Below are 25,095 nucleotides of genomic sequence, written 5' to 3' on the forward strand. Positions count from 1 at the left end.
GTGGCTAGGGAACTCTTTAAAAGTTTCCAAAAATGACTTTTTGACCAATATGTGCTATTGCTACTTTTAAGAGGCTATTAAATAGCAGGGCTGCTGCGCACGGGACCAGAACATAGCAGGCTGGGAGAGGCGGGGATGCTGTTTGGATAGAATAGTTAATAGAACAGACGGACATGACTGTGATTACTGAAGTTAGTGGGATAAAATGATTGGCGCTTACGGGCTCTAGAATGAAACTGTGTGGTTTGACACACTGCTCTACCATACAACTTTTTTTTTTTTTTAAACCCTTGTTAGTACCTACTATGTCCCAGAGCTGTTTGAGGGTTAAAGTGAGACAGGCTTTTAGAAGATGCCTGGCTCCTGTTTTCTAACATCAGTTTTAGGAACTAGTCTATAAATATTAATACTACTTTGATAAATTATTGTTACAAACTCACAAGGGAAAACAAGCTCTGGTCATATCACTTTTATTTACACTGTATCTATGTTACATTGTTTATTCAATATAGAAAAAATATGAATACACTCATAGTATTCTCTTTTAATTTAGTAATTCCACATTGTCAAATATTGACTGTTTTTATATTGGGTTTCTTACCCAATTAAAAAAAAAAGGGAGGGAGAATGGACCTCGCAAACAATTCTTGTCACGTCATAACAGTAATACATTACTCTTTAAAAAAAAAATTTTTTTTTTTTAAAGACTTGTGATTACAACTGCTTTCTGGCTTAAGGAAGTATTTTAAAAGCTAAAAATTCATTCCTACCCCAAGAAAAATTTTAAGGCAAATATCTTAAAACAGTGATCCAGGAGAAAATATATCTTCCTCATTTAAAGGGGTCAGTGCTGAAAGAAAATCAAAGACCCCATTGTACAATGGTTCTATGTATATACCCTCTCCTACCAAAAAAAAAAAAAAAACAAAAACCATAAATACTAAAAAAACCAGTGACCATATTAACATAATTGTGTTGGAGAAAAGAAAAATCCACACTTATAAGGATATCAGGTTTCTTTTAAAAATCCATGTTGCAAATAGAATCAATGATTATTTCTTTTGGACATAATACTTTCATTAAATGGGTCAAACTTGCAAATCAATGCTACAAAATACAGTCTTTCCGTCACTTTTAGTTATAATGTACACTATGTCCATAAACACAAGAGTCACCTATCTTAAATGAGATACAAATGAACAAATGGCTTGTTAAAAACCGGAATCGGGACTTATAAACAGTGCAGAAAATGCAAACGCCAAAAATACGATGCCTCCTATGATTGTCACTGTAAGAGAAGAGAAAATAAGTGAAATAAGGCAGAATTCCTCTATGGGGGAGCTAAGATGTTACCCATTACTCTTCCAATCTTGTGAGCTAACCTTGAAAAGAAATTAGAAACACTCAAACCCCACTTCCACAGCAAAGAGTGCTTAATACGCCTGACTGTACAGTAATAATCCACTGCTTCTCCAGCACTGTTTCAAGAAATGAGAGTATTAAAACTGAGACAGTGCTGACAGGCAACAACAGAATTATAACTCCTCTTAAAACCCAGTTATTAAAAAGAATGTTTAACAGCCTCTGACAGGCAGAGAAACTTCTCTTATTCCATTTTTAGGCCCTCTCAGCTACACAGGAAATTTTCAGTGGAATCCATAAACGGTCTCCACCTACAAATTCCAATCTTACAAAACACACTGTGAAGGCCAGGAAATTTTATTTCCAACATGATTTTTTTACTCAAATACATTGATAAAAAGCGACTATAAATCTGGTAAGGCTTTTAGATGAATTTGTATTTTACGAACATCTATGTATGTGAAAAACAGTCCATGTTTGCAGTAGCAGGGGCGATGAACCAGACCTCTAAGAGATCATCATTGCAGAGACCGAGTGTACTCCAGAAGTAAAAACTTAGCACGGACTCCCCCTTCTCTCATCTCTTAGTACTTCTAAAAGTTAAAACAGTATTTTCTTTGTAATTTAAAAAATAAAAGGGGTGCCTGGATGGCTCCGTCAGTTAAGCATCTGCTTGTTAGCTCACCTATCCATCTCAGGGTGAGTTCAAGCCCCGAATTGGGCTCCATGCTGGGCGTGGAGCCTACTTTAAAAAAAATAATAAAATTGAAAAAAATAAAAAACCAAAGACTTACCAGTTCTGACAGAGATTTTCTGTGCAATCATTCTTCCTCCAATCACTGCCAATCCAGTGCATAAGCAGTGGCCCACGGTCCCACCCACTGCTACACCATACGGGTCCTGGAAGCAAGTATAGCTAATGTTAACTTAAAAGCAGTTGAAACAGTTACCTGACGACTGTCACTGAAGATGCAGACTGACAACAACAAAGCCTAAAACAGTTAAAACTCAAGTGTCTAACTTACGAAAAGTGGAATAGCTGCTCGAAGGGATATGCTCCAGTTATATCTAGGAATAGAGCTAAAAGTAGCAGAAACATTTCTAAGATCAAAATAACCCTAATACGGCCTTTCAGCAGTTGTCGCGCTTCATTCACAGGTGATCTCTAGCTCTCATCACAGGTGATGAGACTCCACCTAGACCTCTCTCCCCTCGGGAAGTGTCCGCTCTGCTGAGGAAACAAGGCAAGCCTCTACAGTACAGACCCTGCCTGCCTTTTCCACGGTGTCCTCCGAGCTTTAACTCAGCGCAGGAACACAGTATTCATTCACTAAGTGCTTGCTACCAGCACAAACTGGAGGTGCTCAGACTGGGAAGACCAGTGAGAGTTTTCCAGAAAAGAAAGCCCTGAAGAACGAGCAGGACGATCTGACTTTGTTTTGTGGAGGAGAGAACATACTAGAAGGCAGCAGGCCCCCAATAAGAGACAACTGCAGAATATGTTAACATAGAACGTAACATGGTGGAGGTCAGCTCATGAAGGACCGGGTCTATAAGCTTAGAATTTAGACTTTAAGACACTGGTTGGTTTTTAGCTGGAGAGTCACAGAACAGGTTTATGCTTTAAAAGTCTAGCGTAGAGAATGAACTGGAAGGGAACAAAATTAAAGGCAAGGTGGTCAAGGGGAGAGGCTATGGCCTGGATTGGGGTGGGAGACTGGAAGCCGAGAAAAGCAGGTAGGTTGGGGAAATTATGGAGGCATAATGGATAAACCTTAGCGATAAGTGAGTGTTAGGTGTTAAGGAAGAGAAAAATCAGGCATGCCAACCGTATTTCTCACCCATAATTCTCTGGATGAATTGTTAATACCAACATGACTTAAAAAGTTAGAAGTGAAGAAAGGGTTTATGGGTGCTGACAGGAGTTAAAAGTGGAGAAGTTCAGGAGTCCGTTGAGTTCAATGGTGAATAAACTATGGGACTGAAGAGAATGACCCCCGAGAGAGAATGCAGACGAAAGAAAGCAACCCCCAAGGGAAGACAGAGGCAGAGGAGCCCCGAGAAGACCGCGAAGGCAGCCAGGCAACGAGCCTGCCAAGACGAGCACTGTGGGGCCGGTCGGTGGCTGCAGCTAGCGCATAGCCCCACGTCAGCAGTTCTGGTGAGATCAGAAAATAGGGGTCAGAAAAAATGGACAAACTCCCATTTCCTATCAGAGCCGAGCCTTTTGAGACTGGGGGAAGGGGAGGGAGAGGGTGGCATCTGGCAGAGAAGTGGAATTGAGGGAAGGGGTAAAACTCTTTTAGATGAGAAAAACTCACGCCTGCGAAAATTCTTCTTCACAGAACTGGGCTGAGAGGGGCTAAGATTGAAGCCACCGAGTGAGGGGGACATAGAGGGGCGGGGATTTGGAATGCAGCAGGGACAGCACTGCCACCGAGAGGGGGCAATGAGAAGTGGAGCCCTGCTCCCCTGTGAAGTGGGGGATAAGGAGGTCGCTGTGGGGACCAGGAAACGTCCACGGCGACAGAGCGGGACTGCGCCGTCCAGACTCTGTATTCGAACTTCCAAGCTGGCATCCTGGAGGATAGGGCCATCGTATTTGAGAGTGACGCTTGAAAAATCACTGGATTAAGTAAAATTAAATAGTTCCTTTAATACAGAAGTTTTCAGTCTTTGTTATTTGCAAAATTTATTTGACCCTGGAACCTCATACCCCCCCCTTTTTTTTTTTTTTGCTTAGTACCTAATTAACATCTCAAAGGACACAGTGTTGGAAGCAGAAATAAAGTTCAGACTAAGACGAACGGAACTTCATTTTAGCATGGTTTACATAAAAAAATACCCCAAAAATTAGGAACATTAAGGGAACAAATCAGACAACCCGTATTTCTGACCCTGAAGAGCTCACTACGCACCCACACGATGCTGGTAGCCCGGCGAGCGGCTACGGTGCTGTGGGGGCCCCCCACGTGCATTACCGGCTTCATCCACACAACCGCCCCCGAAGCAGGTCAATGCCCCATTTTCAGATGAAACGGCACAGTAACCTGGTCCCACAGCACGAGACTCAAGCCTGGTGAGCACACAGCACCCTGCCAGAAGGCGGCAGGACCAAGGGGACGCAGGACAGTGGACCCGGACCTTTCACAAGTCACTCTGTGCCACACAGATGACAGTATTAAGAAAAACGCAGTGATTTCTACCATCATGGCAGCTCACTCTGGCAGAACCACCCCTATTATCGCCATCACCACCACCACCAAAAGGTCACTTACTTTCAAGTCCCAATCCTGCAATCTGAAAGCCAATAAAAAAGGCTAGAAATCAAGAAAAATAGAGGGCACAGCCATTACGGTGACATTTAAGTGGCATCTGACAACTATAAAGATACAGAAGAAAATGCTACAAGGCAGAGAGCCTCCGCTTCTAGTCCTTGCCCCTGCTACCAACTAGCTTAGCTTTGGACAAGTCGCCCAGTGTCTGCGCCTCGGGTTCTGTATCTTTAGAGCAAATCAGAAATCTCTTCTAGCTTACCATTCTAGGTCTTAGTATTCAGGGACTAAGAGCGGCGAAACTGTGTGCCCAGAAGCAAGTCAGCGGTAACCGCACTACCCAGAGACAAGCGCGGTGAACATTTCGATTTCCTGAAGTCTTCTGTCTGCCGAGGAGTGAACATTCCCAGAGCTACACAGAAATCTGTGAGTGAACTAACTGCTCCCACACTGGATGGCCGGGCTGTTGGTGATTCGCCACTGATGATTTTGTAAAGTAACCCCCGCCACACTAACGCTCTAAGACCAAACCGAGTCAAGAAGACGGCCGCGGTATCATTTCGGCAAAACTGAAGGGAACAGGAGTCAACAAGAGAAATCTAAAGACGCCAATTCAGTTGGGACACAGGATGCCACCTGACTGTAGAAAGTGGAGACAGGCCATTTTAAAGAGAATCAGGATTATGAGGTCTAGAACAGTGTAGCATATGAAGCTTGGCCCAGACTGTCCAGGGTCCTCTGGAGCGAAGTAACATTGTTACGCTTGGTTTTACTATTAATACAGAAGCAGCTGTACTCACCTCTCTAGCTGCCAAAACAATTGTAGTTAGTTGTGAGCGATCACCCCATTCTGCTAAGAACGTTAATGTAAGAGCTTGAACAAAGATGGGAGAGATAAAATGCAGCCATCTTTTCTGAGGTATCGTTGTGCTTGCACCCGTTTCAACATCTCCTGGTCCATTTAAGAGTTTGGTTCGTTGAAACTAAATTTTTAAAAAAAGGTGGGGGGAAGAGAGAGACATTAATTCCAGGAAGCAAATCAAAATAGTACAAAATTACTTAATCTTTCTTTTAAAAAGTGTTTAAATCTTATGGACTATGCTCCAAGAAACTAAAATTATGTGACCCCAAACTTTTCTTTTGAACTACTCTCCCACAACAACACACACTCTATTCTCAATTCTTCCATTCCTCCGCAACAAAATCAGTATTTACTGCTCACTCTCCTACACGCTGGGGGGAGAAGCGGAAGATCCCAAGTACAGCTCCTGCTTCGCGGGCGCTCATAGTCACGACCTCAGGAGCTGGTCTCGCGAGGTCCGCCCGAGCCCGGCGTCCTTCCCCACCGCGTGGCCCTCACCCGGAGTCCGACCACACACAGCTCTAAGAACGCACACCAGGCACGACGTTGCTTTTTTCGCGGCCCACACACATCACACGGCTAGGGATGGCCACCGAGAACCTCTGATGGTGCCGAATCTTAGCTGAGTGCTTTCCTGGTCCCGGTATTAATACTGCCATACTTACTTCTTCATCTTTTTTCTTTAATTCCGCCTGAACTTCTTCCAGTTCCTCTTGACCTTCATCTGGACTCATCTTTAAGCCTTCTCGCAGCATTCTAATGCCAAAAATGGCAAATAACGCAGTTGAAACATAGTACGTATACACCCTGGGGATGACTGTGGTGGCGTAGCCGAACAAAACTGGAAGAAAATGCGGCAGTGCCTGGTTAATCCGCGCGCATCACAACAGCCCGCAGACTGTCCTCGGGGTGGCTCAGTCAGGTGAGCGGCCAGCTCTTAAATTCGGCTCAGGTCGTGATATCAGGGTCCCGGGACCAAGCCCCGTGTCTAGCTCTGCTCAGCGCGGAGTCTGCTTCAGATTCTCTCTCTCCCTCTGCTCCTCCCCCACCCGTGTGCGCGCTCTCGCTCTCTCTCAAATACATCTTAAAAACAACATGGTTCTAAAGGAAAAATGGTTCACATGAGAAGCTAATCTAATACATATGAAACCTTAAATAATTCCACTTCTTTCCCTCCATCAACTTTGGGTCCTTCTATCAAGCCAATGGTCTAATATAATGAATTCGATGGTCCAGCTGAAGACGGCACGTACTCCACAGGGAGATCGCGAACTCCTCTCCGGACAGTCAGCCAGGGGCTGGCTTGCCACAGGTCACGCAGGGCACAGTACTTTAGGTAGAAAGTTAACGTCGATGCCCTCTAAGGATCCTGAGATCTTATAACCTGGAAGCTATACCACTTTCGTAAGTGATATTTCATCACAAATCTTTAAATTACGAACTTCTATAGTGAAGAATCATGAAAGATTCTCATGATATGTAGGATTCAAACTCTGTTAGTTTTCAACTACTTCAAGTAAGTATACCTGATATAAGAAAATAATTCCTATACATATATTAAAATAACATTTACAACAGACTCAAATTTATTCAGTACCATTCTTTCCCTTTGTTACAAAGAGGACAACTGTATTAGTTATACAAAAAACTATACTTAGAACCATATCAAGAACTCAAATCCTAACTGTGAAAACACACTTATACCAGTATTATCAGTTAGTTCAGTATTTAAATCTTAACTAAGGAAAGGCCAGAGGACATTTCCATATACATAATAAATGCAACTACTCTTCACTTCACATGCTCTTTTTATAAAACGAGTACACTTAAAATCTGCCTGAACATCAAATGTACAACCACATCAGATGTATTCCCAAGTTGCTACATTACGAAATTGAAGATTTTAAAATCATGTTTAGGAAGACATAAATCTATGCTTGTGTGTTTGTGTTCTAATGGTATGTGTGAACATGTATGTCTGCATATATGCGTGTGCACACACACGACAGATTTGCTAGCTCTCGCCACTGAGAAGGCCATGAAGTAAAGACATCTCAGTAACGAGCCCACTTTCCATGCAGATCTTGGTTTCTAACAGCATTCCTCCTGAAAAGGCTCCTCAGGAGAACAGCTAGTTCCAGGGTTGGGCAGATGGGGCTGGAAAGTAAGCAAGAGCAGAACAACGATGGGAGCATGACACAAGGACCGGGAGCCAGCTTGCAGGGGCTCCCACCAGCCAAATCTGGGACAATTTAAGCAATATAGTTAAGTAAGTAATTAAAACCCACGGAAAAAATGAATTCCCCTGTTTATATTGACCACACATAGACAAGCCTGTGGCATGGGAAGGAGCTCTTTGTTAGTGCGGTGTGCCAGGGCCCATGGGAAACGGGGATGGGGCCCCAGAACCAGAAAGTCATCCTTCTGCAGTCACGAAGGCAACACCGAGATCAGGTGAGAATCATCCACTCTAAACATCAGGGACAGAGTATCTGCATTGTCTTACAGCGTCTTTGTAAAGACTGCATATTGGGGCGCCTGGGTGGCACGGTGGTTAAGCATCTGCCTTCGGCTCAGGGCGTGATCCCGGCGTTATGGGATCGAGCCCCACATCAGGCTCCTCTGCTAGGAGCCTGCTTCTTCCTCTCCCACTCCCCCTGCTTGTGTTCCCTCTCTTGCTGGCTGTCTCTATCTCTGTCGAATGAATAAATAAAATCTTAAAAAAAAAAAAGACTGCATATTNNNTGCAGGGAAAGAGACCACATACAAGAGAAATCTTGACATCAGTGAGGGACAGATGGACATCATGTTCTTCCAGACATGACAGTCTCAGAGGGACAAACACCACCTATGCAGTATTCTAGTCAAGAATCCACCACCTTAATCTAATCACGAGAAAACAAACTGAGGAGCAATCCATTAAAGGGGGAGGGGCTGTATTCTTTTAAAAAAAAATGTTAATATTGTAAAACACAAGAAAAGGCTGTGGTACTTCGGATTAAAAGACTAAAAAGAACCAAATGTAATACCTGACCTAGAGTCGCTCCTCTACGGGAGGGGAAAACTGCTACAGAGGATATCAGGTCCACTGACAAAACTAAAATAGTAATGGTAAAGCATGTATCACTTCATCCGTGTATATAAATATACATATATTTAGATACATAAAAGGTTATGTATATACGTACGTACTTAATGTATCTACAGATACAGCATGGATATGTCACATGTATCTATAAATATATAAATCATGCATGTACATCCACATGCATAATTTTATTTAGATACAGGTCACAAACGCTAAAGCAAATGAGGTAAAATGTTAACAGTGAATCTAGATAAAAAGGTATATGGGTGTTCTTTGTACTGTTCCATTTTTGCAACTTTGTAAATTTAAAATATTTTCCGTAAAAAGGTTTAAATTTAAAAATGGAATGTAGCAAACCTCTTTTAAATCTCCTAAACTCGGTTTTCCTTCTATCTTCAGATAATCTAAAAAAAAAACCTTGATACTTAACGGACATTTACAATGCCATCTTTTCTGCCTCACATCTCCAGAGAGAGCAAAAACTACCTGGCATTGTAACTTCTTCTTCTTCTGGTTACAGTCCCTCTATTTTCTCTTTCTTTAGAAACTTTCCCTCATAATCAAGCACTTTTGCTCTGGGAACAGTGAGATGTTACTTCTCTTTAAACAAGGACTTTGCAACAAGTCAGAAGGCAGCTGCACATGTCCTGGTCCTTCTACATCTTGGCACTGTAGAAGTTCCAAGAAAAATCACCTGAAGTGAAGACAGATTTGGGACTCACTTTCGGGTAATTAAACTGAGAACACTCAGCATAAGGACATTAGCGTGAAGGGGGAGAAATGGGCCAAGAATAAAACTGTGGGGAATATGAATATTCAATGGCACAAAATTTTTTCCCAGAGAGACAGAAACAGAACTATAAACACGGGGGTCACAGAAGCCAAGAGAATAAAAAGGTGGGAATGCCCAAGAATGTGTTCTGAGGGGGCTCGCTGAAATGGAAACTGAATTCTAATCAAAGGAAAGCTGATTACTGAAGCCTTTCCAAAGTGTCAGAAGCAGAAATCAGATTACAAGTGACGAAGGAGTGAAATGGGAGAAAGGCAATGAGGAGGAGGAGCAGTAGAAGGAAGCTCCAAAGTACCCGGGACTGTCATTGACGGACGGCACACGACTGTCACTGTCGGACGACACAGAAAGGCTAAGCGAAGCCCCGGCGACGTGAGGGGCCTGCCTAGCATACTGAGCCCTCCGCCAGCGTCTCAGTGGGGCAAGACCACAAGCGCGCCATCTCCAAACTGCGGCTGATGGACTCCCAGGGATATACAAACACTTCACAAGGGGACCCGGATGAATACTTTGTAAAGAAATCCATTTCCCAGTTCGACTTCCATCGGTACTCTTTCCTAAAACTCATCTGCCTGAAAACGTGCTTGTGGTTAAGGAGTCAGTCAGGCTCCCCCCTTTCTCACATCCCTTCTTCGGTTGCCTTTTGTCCCCTTTACAAGGATGCGCCTTTTACCCAGCTTTCCACGGTGCATTTCCCCATTGTGGAAAAATATGTTTATCCTCGGGCAGCAAAGAAGGGGTCTAAAATACTGGGGTCCTCAATCAAGGCATCATAAACTTGCTCTGTACTTGAAGAACTAGCTTCCGTGAGAGGTCGGAGAGATGCGGAGAGGTTAAAGACTGAGCACCCGAAACACTTCACACAGACCGAGACCCTACGAGGGAAGCAGGCATTATCGGCTCCATTCCACAGATGGGGACGCTGAGGCTCCAGGTGAAGGAACTTAGCAGTAGGCCATAGGCCACCGTGCGGCAGTCAGGTTCCCACCCAAGTCTGACTCTCAGAGGAAAGCTCCGTTTTCCACCCAGCTAGGTGGCTTGCGGTGGCTCCTGAATCAGACTCAACTATGCTTCATTATTTAGTGTTAGGTTTACCTTCCCATGGTCTAATTCTTTGAAAAACTGAAGCCTATACAACAGTAACACTAACTGGGAATCTAAGAACATTTCTTCCCTTTATTATAAGGGGTAAGAACAGCTTAATCAAACACAACAAACCGAAAGTGACTCTTCATTTACTGATTACCAAATGTCCTTCAACAGTTAATGCTTTCAAACACGTCCTTGAAATGTCCTTCAATCTATAATCCTCTGTTGCGACTTGAGTCCTATTTCTAAGAGATCAGATAGAAGGTTGTCTGGACTGAAAAGAGAAAAAGCCAGGGTATACACAGCCAAACCAAGGATTAAAAAAACTAGTGAATAAATGAGGAGTATGGATCTTGGCTGTGAATGGCTGAAATTTTAACTTTAAAAGTACAACATGGTTTTTAGTAATGTATGTAACTGCCACCATCTTCTGTTTTACTAAATTCTGGAACTCTGTCAATGGAAGTATACCTAACTAGCTAGCTCAATGAGTCAGTGACTCAATGCCCCACACCATGCTTTCTCCTTAATTCAGTAAAGCCCTGAGGAGGAAAAGCACACTCACCTGATAAGCACGTCATTAGGCCCAAGGCGAGCATAGCCCCAGCCAAGACCGTCAGCCGGTTATAGCGCATTGCCATGATGGCAGCTATAAAAAATGTCTTATCACCCAGTTCAGACACGATGATAACGGATATGGCAGCGACAAATGCGTGGATAAATCCCAAATTCGTTTGGGCAGCTGGATCTTCTTTATTGCTATGAACCGGGGCAGCTGGTGTAAATCCTTTCTGAAATAAAAAATAAATAAATCTGTATCAGCTATTTTTTGGAAAAAATCATTACTTAAAATTCTTTTATTTTTGAGTGTGAATTAAGAGTTTTTCTGTCATGGTCATTAGACTCACCGTCTAAGGACTGTGTAACGACCAGAACCTCTAATTGGTGGGTGCTACAATGCAGATCCACGTACAATTCTACAAAATAATTTTTTAAAAAAAGAGTAGAGCAACCACATATTAAAACTTCTTTATTTTCTAAGTATTTGTGATTTGAGATTTAATTCTCAGCTATGTCTCAAATTTTTATTTGTAACTTGAGTGGAAGAGCCAGATATGTTTATCAAACATTCAAGTAACAGAAAGCCAAGAGAAGTTCCTTTAACATTTTATAGGCCAAAATAGGATCCAGAAAGTTCTCAACAGGCTAGAGCAAGAAATGGCTCTAGCTAAGATGAGATTTAACATAGCTGGATATAAAAATATGTAAAGAATTTATACAACACCAAAAAACCCTAATAATCTCATTAAAAATGGGCAGAGGGGGGTGCCTGGGTGGCGCAGCGGTTAAGCGTCTGCCTTCGGCTCAGGGCGTGATCCCGGCGTTCTGGGATCGAGCCCCACATCAGGCTCCAACGCTGGGAGCCTGCTTCTTCCTCTCCCACTCCCCCTGCTTGTGTTCCCTCTCTCGCTGGCTGTCTCTATCTCTGTCGAATAAATAAATAAAATCTTTAAAAAAAAAAAGGGCAGAGAACCCAAACAGATATTTTCCCAAAGACGTCCAGGTAGCCAACAGCCACACAGAACAATGCTCCACATCACTTGTCATCAGGGAAACGCAAATCAGAACCATCCTGAGGTATCATCTTAAACCTGTCAGAACCGCTAGAATCAAAAAGATAAACGAGTGTTGGTGAGGATGTAGAGAAAAAGGAACCCTCGTGCACCTGGTGGAAATGTAAACTGAGGCAGCCACTGTGGAAAACAGTACAGGGGATGCCTCAAAAACTTACAAATAGAACTACCCTATGATCCAGCACAGGGCATCTACCCAAAGAAACCAAAAACACTAATTTGAAAAGATCTATGCACTCCTATGTTTACTGCAGAATTATTTACAATAGCCAAATAGGGAAGCAACCTAAGTGTCCATCAACAGAAGGATGAATAAAGATGTGGTACGCGCGCGCGCACACACACACACACAGAATATTACTCAGCCATAAAAAAAAAATTGAGATCCTGGGGCGCCTGGGTGGCTCAATCGGTTAAGTGTCTGCCTTGGGCTCAGGTCCTGGGATCGAGGGCCCCTCGTCAGGCTCCGTGCTCAGCGGGGAGCCTGCTTCTCCCTCTGCCCCTCCCCCCTGCTTGTGTGCTCTCTCTTGTTCTCAAATAATAAAATCTTTCCAAAAAAATGAGATCTTGCCATGTGCAATAACATGGATGGACCTAGAGGGTATTATGCTAAGTGAAATCAGAGAAAGACAATTACATATGGTTTCACTTTTATGTGGAATCTAAAAAACAAAACAAATAAACAAAAAGCAGGAACAGACTCATAATTACAGAGAATGGATGGTTACCAGAGGGGTGGGGGTAGGATGATGGGGGAAGGGGAGCGGGGATACAGGCTTCTGGTTGCAGAGTACATCATGGGAATGAAAGGGACAGCACAGGGGACACAGCCAACAGTACCGCAGCGGCGCTGTATGGGGACAGTAGCCACACGTGTGCTGTATGGGGACAGCACACACACAGAGCTGTCGCATCACCATGCTGTACACCTGAAACGTAACACTGTCAAATACACTTCAATAAAAAAAATTAGGGGCGCCTGGGTGGCACAGCGGTTAAGCATCTGCCTTCGGCTCAGGGCATGATCCCAGCATTCTGGGATCAAGCCCCACATCAGGCTCCTCCGCTAGGAGCCTGCTTCTTTCTCTCCCACTCCCCCTGCTTGTGTTCCCTCTCTCGCTGGCTGTCTGTCAAATAAATAAAATAAAATCTTAAAAAAAAAAAATTAGAACTTAAAAAAAAAAAAAAATATATATATATATATATATAGCTGGATATATAGATGGTCCTATGCTAAGTCTAAAAATACCCTAGGGGGTGTCATGTGGTCTAATAAAGACAAACTGAAGTCTTGGTTGGCATTAAGGTCATTTTAAGCTGAAAATGTAACCATGCTCAAACAAGCAAAAAGCACTTTAAGTATTTTTAACAGTTAGTGACAAGTCCATTATTCTGTGCTGCTCAGCGTTCTTCTCCAAAGTTCTGTACAGTTCCGGGGCACCACCGTGGAGAAGGCTCTGCCCCCTGAAGATCTTCCTAGACAGAAGAGGCTCTAAAACCAGGGATTGGCAGGCTGCCGTGAGGCCACGACCAGCCTGGGTCAGCTGAGAATGTTTTTTACATTTTTAAGGGGTTGCAAAAAACAAAAAGGATCGGAAGGGGGAGGGATGGAAGAAGGAAGGGAAATTATACAATGGAGACCTTAAAAACCTAAATTTTAACTGGCCCGTTAAAAAAAAAAGTTTGCCAACTCAGGCTGTAAAAAACAATTAAATAGGGGCGCCTGGGTGGCACAGCGGTTAAGCGTCTGCCTTCGGCTCAGGGTGTGATCCCGGCGTTATGGGATCGAGCCCCACATCAGGCTCTTCAGCTATGAGCCTGCTTCTTCCTCTCCCACTCCCCATGCTTGTGTTCCCTCTCTCGCTGGCTGTCTCTATCTCTGTCGAATAAATAAAATCTTTAAAAAAAAAATTGTGAAAACTGTAAAGATAAACGAATTCTAATTAAATTCTTATTGAAAATCACTTATCTTGGTATACCTAAATACCCTAGGCTTATTGAAAGATTATTGAAAATAACCTATTTTGATAATACATTACTTAATACCCTAAGTTGACAGGGGACACTGAAACTGAATGTGCTCCTTTGTTGCCACTGACACTGTCTGTTGGTATGATTGTTTTTAAGAGCAACATGGCAGTATGTAGGAACAGTTATAAAGATTCCCATATTCTTTGGCCCTGTATTTCCACCCTTAGGAAATTATTCCAAGAGAACAATTCATTGAAGATGAAAGGTTATTGTAACATTGAGCCTGCTTCTTCCTCTCCCACTCCCCAGGCTTGTGTTCCCTCTCTCGCTGGCTGTCTCTATCTCTGTCGAATAAATAAATAAAATCTTAAAAAAAAAAAAAACAACAAATAAGGGCCTGGGAAGGACTGGGTGCCTACGTTCCCATGACTGCGACGGTCCGTCTGTGGGTATCTCCGCTGTGGGTCCCAACACGTAGAACTATAAAGTCACGGGTGTTGGTTTAGGTGGCAGATTGTAGCTCACCCGGACAAAAGATTGTTTCCGCCAAGAGAGCCACGTGAAGCCGAACGGGACCGCCAGAGAAGGCAGTCCGTTTCCTCCTCCACGCCCGAGTTCCGGAGAAGAGAACCTGCGCTTAGAGGCACGCGCTGCGTCGGAGGGCTGCAGCCTGGGCCATTCTGTGTCTCGGGGGTCTCTAGGCACTATCCAGTCATTGGGTGTCCCAGCTGAAGGTGAACGACCGGCATCTGGCAGGTGGAAGCCACAGGTGTGGCTATGGACATGCACCGTGCGCAGGACCGCCCCCCAACCCCCACAGCAAAGAATTCCCGAATCCAACACCTCACTAGTTCCCAGGCTGGGAAACTGGGCTAGCCAAATCACTTCTAAATGTCTCCTCCAAGCCTAACCGCCATTCTTGAATTAACTTTTAAGGCCTGTGAATCGCTAGAAACCTAAGAAATAAAAAAGAGAAAGAAACCCCCAAACACATGTGATATCTGACAGGGTAAAAACAGAAGTACTTTGATTTACAAAGGTCCTAGTCAGAGATGTCAGAGATATGAATAAAATCCTAAATTCTTAGTGCGCATGTCATTCCTCAACTCACAACATAAACTTGAGTCCCAATTCCACAGTAAAGATCAGCAAGATTTAAGCATTTATCAGACGAGACCTTTGAGCTAAAAATCGGGGAAATTTAACATTTTAGAAAATATCTGGTGTTAGGATTAAGTCAAAGGGACGGCCTTGGAAGCCAGCTCTTGATAAAGCAGGTACCATTTTAAGAAATTCTTGCTTTCTCTCCATGACCATTTTAGTTCCGTCTACACTGATGTTCCTTTAAAGATGGGCTTCCTTTCTCATCAAATACTCTATGATCATTAAGCATCATAAAAAAATACAAGCATTTCAACTCAGCTCTCGTTAATGCAACCATTTTCCTCTCAGGTACACCTTTTGTATGAAGGAATTTCACTGTAAAGTATTTAGGATCTGAAATCCAAGAAAATGTTTAGGAATGAATATACACCATTTATGATCAATTAGCTCCAAGCTCAAAAACAGAAAATGTTTACTTTTAAAAACACAACAGGAATCAAAACTACATGTTCTCATGGCTTTATAATTTCCAGCTATAAAGCCCTGGCCACATTACTCGGCCTGGCTGTTTCTCTGTGAAATGAGGACAAAATAAAACTTGCCTTTCGAGCACAACAAAACAAAAAACTACATATTATTAAAAACTTGCTATACACAGAACACAAGAACATGACCTTGCAGCTTCTACCGTATAGGAGGCTGGTCCTGGATATCCAAACCGAGTGTTAAACCACCAACCACTGTGCTAAGAATTTAAAACCAAAGCAGCAGGGTATTAAGGAGATCAATTTTTAAAACTTAAAGTGCTAATAACAGGGTCAGAAAATGATCATCGGTTGTCAAGGGCCTAAGTGCTTACTGTGTGCAAGGAGCATGTCCTTTTTCTCATTCACCTTCAGGGTGACTCTGGTTGACTGCAAGCCGTCCAGGGCCAAGGCCTTCCCACTTACTCTATGACCTCGGGCAGGAAAACCTCCCCGGGACTCGAGCTGCGGGCCCCTGTGAAGTTAACTACATGAGCTACCACACAGAAAGCTGCTACGGTGACGCTAGCGAGCAGTCACCACAGCGCACCACAACACGACCCGTTACATCTTTATAAAACGAGGTTAGTTCGTCATGTTACCTCACTGTTGAACAATGAGCCACAGCAGCTCTGGCCACTAGAAAGTAATGCAGGCCACAGAATTTACATTTCCTGGTAGCCACGTTTTAAAAAGTAAAAACAGATAAAATTATTTTTAATAATATTCTGTTTAACCCGATATATCCAAAATACTACTCTGGGAACAGCACCCTTTCTTCCACGCGGCGGCCGTCTGCTCAGCACACCCAGCTCCGCGCGGCTCCATCCGGCCCAGCCGCGTCTCCAGGGCGCGGCGCCACCGGCTCAGGCCTACAGCTCGGCGCAGTGCGACGCAAGAGCCTCCGCCCCTGGGAACCACCAGCTCAATCGTGCAGTCCTACTGCCCTTCCCACCTCCTTTTTCTGATTCTCCTTGATTCCTCAAGATCCGACTTACACAGAACCTCGTAAGCAAGGCCGAGCTCAACGACGCCCGCCCCCCACGATCCTGCCATCCTCGAGCGAAAGTGAACGCATACCGTGGGCATGGCAGGTACAGAATTGAAACAAAGCTTAAGACAGGGACACTGCAGAGTTCATCTTTTTGTATCAGAAGCATATATAAATGTAATGCTGTCGTCTGTAATAACAAAAGACAAAATAAATGTCGGGCAACGGGGAACTGGTTAAATAGTCGCTCTGTGTATCAGAATATTATACTCTAAAATATAAGTAAAAAATAGAATGTTTTATTTATACCAATAAAGAAAAATCAGTAAGATATTTTTAAGTTGGAAAAAAGCACCTATTACACGTGTAGTCATCGGACGTATGTGTGGAGGGGCGTGGGAGGGAGGGAGGTTTACGGTTTAGTGCCGTTGTCAATGCGTGCCAGCTCTCAGCAAAGAGTGAACTGTTTGATGTTCACAGGGAAGAAACCAGGATGACTACAACAGAAGTCGGCAAACTTCTTCTTAAAGGGCCAAATATTTAACCTCACGTGACAGACTCAGACGCCGTAGCTGGGCAGAGCCACAGGTAATACCTGAATGAACGGCACGGCTCTGCTCTGATAAAAAACTGTTTTACAAAAACAAGCAGCCAGTGGTAAGATGCAGTTTGCTGACCCCTGAACCAGAATACAAGAAAAGGAGGAGACAAACTGTTTCTCTCTACGTTCTCTGTACTTTTGGTTTCTTGTTTTTACCACGCGCATGATTACAGACACCTGTTGTGCACTGCTTCAAAAATCTCTTGGCCTAATCTCGTGCTCTACTTATAGAGAACCAATTCCTTGAAGGCTATTAATTGGTTTCAGGCAGGTCCAACCACAAAGTAAGGGCTCTGTACTCCTTCACTACCCGGAAGTATGGAGGAGTTAACGCCTGTGGGGCAACCTTTGACCAAGGGTGAGGTCGGCTCTGAAATTCATCTCATAAGCCTCCCTGAAGCCTCAGCAGGATTTGGTGCGAGCCACCCACACACTGGACTAACTTCAAAATGCACTGGGGTACATGCCCTTATGTCATTCCCAAGACTGACAACTGGAAAGAATACAGGCATCTTCTGAGAACAGGGAGTAAACTCATCAGATGAATGGCTGGGGTAAAATGCGAAAAATAAATTGAGCCCGGACTGAAAATCCTGTCTGTTCTGACCAGCAAGAAGCCCTTAAAAGTTTCTGAGCAGAAGGCACAAATATGATTAAGGCACTGTGGCTAACAGATCAGGGCAGAAAGTAAAGAAGGCCAGCCAGTGGACCAATTAATGAGGTCAGCTGCATTAAGACCAATGTTGAAGACAATTCAGAGAAGGGAAAATTCTGCACATCATGGAAAGGGAAAATATCAACAGAACTTTAAAAATCGCAGTGGAGGAGAATGGATCAAAGATGATGGTAAGGTTTTCTGCTGGGTTTACTGGAATATTTATATTCCTACAAAATATTTGGACAAGTAGGAAAAGAAATAGGTTTGGCTTCAGATACGTTCGCTGTGAGGCAGTAAAAAGCATTTCAAATGAAGGTTTCCAAGAGGCCATGTGAGTTGAGGCCAGGAAAGTCTCAAGGTATGTGTCTGGCTGCTGGCAACCTACACTGATCAGCCAGAGCTTTGCAAGTAAACAGTATTTCCAAGGGAAAGGGAGATTAGATTAAGATGAAAAAATGAGCCTTAGAGAAGGTATTTACCTAGGGAAGGGGGTGGAGAGGGAAAAAAGACCACCACCACCACAACTGTCTTTGAAATACTCAGCCAGGCAGGCGAGCACAGCAGACGGTCAAGTTAGGGGCAGGCACCATTTGCTAAACTACTAACTAGTAGATGCCAAGTATTTTCACACACGCGGTTTAACCAGCTACTCAAAAAACCTGAGGACTGTTATCTTGACTTGAGAGACTGAAACTTATTAAGACTCAAGATCATCCAGCCCAGATGGGGTAGGGCTCTTAAAGAGGAGGGTGAACGGTGTGAAATGAGAGCTGAAAACGACCCCAGGATGTAGCAAGTTGGTGGGTTTTAGGTATCCTTCAAAACCCAAATTTCAGTGAAAGGACAACGATTGAAGCCAAATAAGGGAAGCCTAAAGTGAAGCAAAAGAGCAGTGAATTCCCGAATTCCCAGTTAGAAATCTGGTCTAGGGACGCCTGGGTGGCTCAGTCAGTTAAGCATCTGCCTTTGGCTCAGGTCATGATCCCAGGGTGCTGGGATTCGGTCCCACATCGGGCTCCTTGCTCAGCACTGAGCCTGCATCTCCCTCTGCCTGCCCCCGACAAATAAATAAAATCTCAAAAACAAAAAAAAGAAATCTCGTCTATAAAACTGAAGAAATAGAAATGAATACATCAAGCAGTTAAATTATTGGTCTTTTTTATTCCCCCCTTTCCCAAAAAGGAGAAGCCCATGGGCACGTGTCAGCAGACAGAACGGAGCCAACGAAAGGGCGAGCATAAAGACTCCGAGGAGGGAAAGTAGCGGAGGTCAGAAGAGAACAGGGACACAGAGAGGAGGCACGGGGATGGCAGTCTCGCCCCACACACGGGGAGAGGCAGAAAGTGTAGGTGCTACAGGCGGGTCAAAGGCAGGGACAGTAACACAACTCTGCTACCCCACTATCCAGTTACACCGTGTCCTACCGGTCAGTCGTGAAACACCCGTGCCTGCCTTCGTACAAATACCACCATTTCAGTATTTTAATTTGAGTGTCAGATGCAAATTATTTACATCCTGAGAGGTTAAAAAAAATTGCTGAATAAAACTCATCTTTAAAAAAATTGCTGAATGGGGCGCCTGGGTGGCTCAGTCCGTTAAGGGCCTGATTCGGCTCTAGGATCGAACCCCACGTGGGGCTCCCAGCTCAGCGGGGAGCCTGCCTCTCCTTCTCCCTCTGCCTGGCGCTCTGCCTACCTGTGCGCGCTTTCTCTCTCTCTCAAATAAATAAATAAATCTTTTTTTTTTAATTGCTGAATAAAACATCTTTTACTCAATTAAAATTAGTTCCAAACTGAAAAACAGTGCGGCGGCGGGGAGCAAGTGCCCTGTGTGCTCTCATGATCTTCAAGAGAAGGATGCAAACGCCAACAGGACCAACAGAACTCCCACTCGCGTCCTAGAGCCCAGACACAGCGGGCGGCAGTGACCCGACGGAAAGCTGCGTGGGGACCCCGCCGCACCACACGCGGCCGCCCGGCAGAGCCAGAGAAGACGCCGAGGCCCCTGCGAAACAGGAGCCACAACCAGCGAGCCGGGAAAGGGCCGGGCTCCCCGCAAGAAAACAGCAATAAAGCCGCTCAACGAAAGGCATCAGAGGTGAAATCTGGAGGTAAAGGAGTCTAGAGGAAAATGCTTAGAGCTGGCTTAGAACGGTCTCCTCACCATTCCTTTACTGAATCAAGTCAGAAAAGCCTTTCCCACAAAGTGGAAAATGTGCACAAAAATATATGTGCAACTTAATTAAGACACCATGGAAAAACCTGGCTTTAAAAGATTTTGTAAAGGGTGACTGGGTGGCCCAGTCAGTTAAGCGTCGGACTCCTGATTTTGGCTCAGGTCGTGATCTCAGAGTGCTGAGATCCACCCCTGGGTCCTGTGTCGGGCTCCAGGTTCAGCNGCGAGTCTGCTTGAAATGCTCTCTCTCCCTCTGCCCCGGCTTGTGCACGCCCTCTAAATAAAATGTTTAAAATAAATACATAAATAAAAAATGAGATTGTATTTAAAGATAAAATTGTATTTTATTACAAATTTTCACTATCCTGTCCTTTCATTTGTGAATGGTTAGGTTTGTTGTTTTTTATTGCTACTTGTTAATTCGTATTAGAATACTATATATTTAACAATTAGATTTTTACAAATACATTTTATTTTAATGAGTTAAACAACTTTATTTTTATAAATGTTACTGTTTTGTAATGTATTTATAAACTGAGATTTGAAATGTATTAAACGTATTTCACTTCACTGATTTTTTAATTGCTTTGATGGTAGAATACCACCAAATTCAGTAACATAATGATCACTTCATTCTGACACACCAATCATGAGTAAGACAGGAGTCACCTGACAGCCTCTATCTTTGCTATAAAGAGGCTAGAACTGGGAGGTTGGGCTGAATGGAGCAGGAGTGCAACCTCATGAAAATGGAAAAAAAGTTTAAAATATCATACAGAAGGTCTTCTCACAGTTCAAAGATAATAAATAAAAGAAATGCCAAGAAACAGTAAAGCAGAAAGACAATAACAAGAATTTGTACTGGGTGAGGTAATAGGCTTTTGTGGCTTTATCAACCATGCTACGCGGCCAGAGCAGTTCTTCGGACTTCCAGAATACACAGTGAATGATAAACTGCCTTTATTAAATCTGTCTGATCTCCCTCAACTAAATGGACTTAATGCTTCTTGTATTATGTGCTCTGCCTGGGGAAGGAATAAGAAAACAACTGAGTAAGTCACTAGAAGCATAAACTGCATAAATGAAAAGATCCAAGTGGTCAACAACTACTCTTTCCAGGATTTGTAAACTGGGGTTTATTTGTAATTGTAAGTACAGAGTGAACCCCCCCCCAACTTTTTTAGCTGATTATAGAAAAAAAAAAAACAACCCAATGTAGAAAGCCCTGTCAGAAGTTATCTTGTTTCAAAGTACCCTGAGATATAACATTTGTATAATACATCTTACATGTGAATGTCTACCAGTGAAGGAGAGACTCTTCCCCCTCCAGTTTCAGAAGTCCACTGTCACACAGTGGCACGAAAAAAGTTTAAATTTCCTATCCTTTTAAAATATACTGGATGTAGCTGCAAAGCAAATCAGTTGAAACTTCCAGATATCCAGCAACATTCAGCCCTTACTTATATGATTATTAAATTGAACCCTGACCATATCTTACTTTTAACAATGGGACAAAAAAAGCAAATGATACTTATATTACATAGTTTAGAAAACATGAAAGAAAAATCTCTTCCAACATACTGTAGCACCATAGAGAAAAAACCTGAGCCTTATCAAAACATTAGATGAAAATATAATTAAAACAAGATAATTAGATTCTACTACAATATAGAACAATTTAGAATAAATTCCTATCTTGGGACGCCTGGGTGGCTCAGTGGGTTAAGCGTCTGCCTTCGGCTCAGGTTATAATCCCAGGACACTGGAATGGAGTCCTGCACTGGGCTCCTTGCTCAGCAGCGAGTCTGCTTCTCTCCCTCTGCCTGCCGCCTCCCCTGCCTGTGCTCACTCTCTCTCTGACAAATAAATAATCTCTTAAAAAAAAAAAAAAAAAAAGAATAAATTCCTATCTTAAAAGAAGCACCGGGGCGCCTGGGTGGCACAGCGGTTAAGCATCTGCCTTCGGCTCAGGGCGTGATCCCGGCGTTCTGGGATCGAGCCCCACATCAGGCTCCTCCGCTGGGAGCCTGCTTCTTCCTCTCCCACTCCCCCTGCTTGTGTTCTCTCTCTCGCTGGCTGTCTCTATCTCTGTCGAATAAATAAATAAAATCTTTAAAAAAAAAAAAAAGAAGCACCAAGAAGACAGCTGACCCCTGAACAATATGGGGTTAGGGGCCCCGCACAGTGGGAAATCTGCTTATATCTTTGGGCTCCCCCAAAACTTTACTAATAGCCTACTGTTGACAGGAAGGCTTATTGATAACATACACTGATATCGATTAACACATATTTTGCATGTTATATGTATTATATACTGTGTTCCTAAAGTAAGCTAGAGAAAAGAAATGTTAAAATCATAAGAGAAAATACATTTACAGTACTGTATTGAAAAAAAATCCACACGTAAGTGGACCCATGCACTTCAAACCTGTTGTTCAAGGGTCAACTGTATATCAAAATATTAAAGACAAAAACCATATTATATTGTGCCTGTTCCTTCCCTTCCCATCTCCAGTTTTAAAGACAAGAATCCTTAAGTCCACTTAAATATAGTCACTGCACACTGCTGCTTTATTTTACAAGGCTAGATTTTTCCTCACTGCCTAAAAAGGTATTATTAATAGCCACACCTACCACTATTTATATCTCAAAAATCTCTATATGACTAAAACTCTTGATAAAGGCCTGGAACGTTACATTCAAAATCTCTCACAAAATTACTTAACCAAAAGTAGTTTCGTTTGAAAATAATGAGGTAATGACAGATAATGAGTTTATATGACAGAAGGTTAAAGGATAAACACTAAAAATACATTTCATGAATCAGCATTTTAGTTCAATTTCAGAAGTGAAAATGGCTAGCAGAGTCAGCTGAGCTCAGGAGTGACAGGCAAGAGAGAAATCACTTTCAACCAGGAAGTTTTAGGGAAGTCTTCAAAGTGTAGGTATCTGCTGGCTCTTGAAAGGTGGGTAGGGTTTTGACCAGTGGGCTCCAAGCTCACCGAAGCCTTTTTAGGGAGGCTGCCTGCTGGGGAGGCTAGCCACAGAGTACATGGCACATCTCCTGTTTGAGTGGTTTGAGTATTGCGTAGGAGCAAGGGAGCGGTGTCGAAAAAGCCTGGAGGCCGGCTGGGACCAAATCAGGAAGAAATCTCAACATCCGGCAGAAGAGGATGGCCTGAAGTCAGTATGCAGGGGCAACTCACTGAGGATTTCGGAGCAGTGAAAAGGAATTCAATTTCAGAACGATGAGTTAGGTGGTGACTGGCTAAATGTAGCCTGGGTGGGAGTGGAGGCCTAGGAAAGGCTGAGCGCTAAACCTCTCCCACTAGAAGAGATCCCAGAGGCCTCAATTCAGGAGTCCTAATTGGAAATGAGGAGAAAGCTTCCCTGGTACAGGGAAGGCCTTTAAAAATGCCGCCGAGGTTCTGCATACAAGTGACTAAGTGATTCTATTAACATAAATTTAGATGTTAATAAGACCAAAGGAACAAGTTCTGGTAGCTTATGAATTTAGTTTTGGCATCCCACACCGCTGCAGCACTCTGTACTGCCAAAGACTGATTATTCCTCTGCGTTCCTGAGGGCTACTTCCTGCAAGCCAGAGCACGTTTTTAAAAAGTGAGAGTCACGCTTCATAATCCATATACATTTGGCAAAACACACAGGCCGTGCAAAGCTGAGTTTGGGTAAGCAGTTTGGGACGAGCGGTTTCAACAATGAAATGTCCTATGCTGTTATCCTCAGAGAACACGAAAAGCCTCCCACTGTCCTGTGTTAAAAACTTTCTACGCGGGATGAGTATCTGCCGCTCTTTAGGACACGTCCGATCATCACGAAGCCCATGCCTCGGCAGCATCCCGGTGCTCCGGGACTGGACAGTTACAGCGGACGCCGGGCTGGGCGCTCCCTTCCCCTCCCCCCGTAAGGAGCCAGGCGGGGCCGGGCGCGACCCGGGAAGAAGCGCCCTCCACCGTCTCCACCCCCAAGGAGCCGGGGCGGGCTCCCCTCCCCCTCGCCGGCCGCAGTGGCCGAGCGCCGGGCTCCGGGCGGCCACGAGCCTGGTACCCGGGGCACCGGCTGCCCAGCACGTCCTGCTCACCTCGGCCCGGGCTGGCTCGGGGCCCTGCACGGCCGCGGGCTGCAGCTGCTGGGCAGGCGCCTGCGGCTCCTTGTTCCGGTGGCTAAGGTCTTCGTCGGGGACAGCGCGTACGCCGGTCGGGGCCCACAGGAGCGCGAGCAGCAGGAGCAGAGGCAGCCGGGGCGCCGATGCGCGGCCACTCCCCCGGGCCGCCGACGCCGCCGCCATCCCGGCGGCCGAGACGGCCACGCACGGGCGCCGCAGGAGGAAGTGCGGGCGACGGGAAGCGTCGACCCCGAGCCGCGCCCGCCGTGCGTCCCTCACGCCTCGCCGCCGCCGCCGCCGCTGCCGCTTAGTGAGAAGTCGGCACCATGCGGGAAGTGGCAAGGGCGGGCGAAAGGCTTAGCGCAGGCCGGCGTCCGCAGCGGCCGGCTCGGTCCTCCCCCTCTCCCGCGGCGGCCAGAGACTCAGCCAACTGTCTCGCTGCGGCCCAGCCCAATTCCTTGGGGCCCCGCCCCTGCCGGTGACAGCCTCCCATTGGCCCGGCGTCCTCCTCGGCGTCGTGACGTCCTCGGGCAGGTTGAGGTGCGGCTCGCGCCCTCTTCCCATTGGACCCCGCGCTCCTGGGAGGTACCGGGCGGCGCGTGACGTTCCTTTCCTCGCATCCTTTTCGCGCTCCATGCGCTCCTTCCTCCCCGGTGTCTGTCCACCCGCGCGGGACAGCACGGTGCTTTGCTTCTGCTCCCACCCGAGTCTTCTGCCCTCATATCCGGGCCGGTCTACGCTGCCCGTAGCCTGTCCTAGATGTCAAATTAGTTGGAGCGCGGTGGTTACGTGGCACTCGTTGTGGGATCCGCTACACCTAGCCGAGTTCCGCGCTTCCTCACGAT

The 25,095-nt window shown here is 44.7% G+C and overlaps 1 protein-coding gene across 1 annotated transcript; it reads right to left on the minus strand.

Moving 5' to 3' along the window:
• Positions 1-454: 454 nt before the first annotated feature.
• Positions 455-24,604, minus strand: TMEM165 (transmembrane protein 165). Its single transcript, XM_040624958.1, has 6 exons — positions 24,227-24,604; positions 11,032-11,257; positions 6,165-6,340; positions 5,438-5,620; positions 2,157-2,262; positions 455-1,288 (listed from the first exon to the last, which is right to left on the minus strand). Exons 1-6 carry the CDS (start codon positions 24,431-24,433, stop codon positions 1,212-1,214), a joined length of 975 nt encoding a protein of 324 aa, XP_040480892.1. The 5' UTR covers positions 24,434-24,604; the 3' UTR covers positions 455-1,211.
• Between the last annotated feature and the right edge of the window lie 491 nt (positions 24,605-25,095).

The sequence above is a fragment of the Ursus maritimus genome, unplaced genomic scaffold (genome assembly GCF_017311325.1).
Source record: "Ursus maritimus isolate PB19 unplaced genomic scaffold, ASM1731132v1 scaffold_8, whole genome shotgun sequence".
NCBI lineage: Eukaryota > Metazoa > Chordata > Mammalia > Carnivora > Ursidae > Ursus > Ursus maritimus.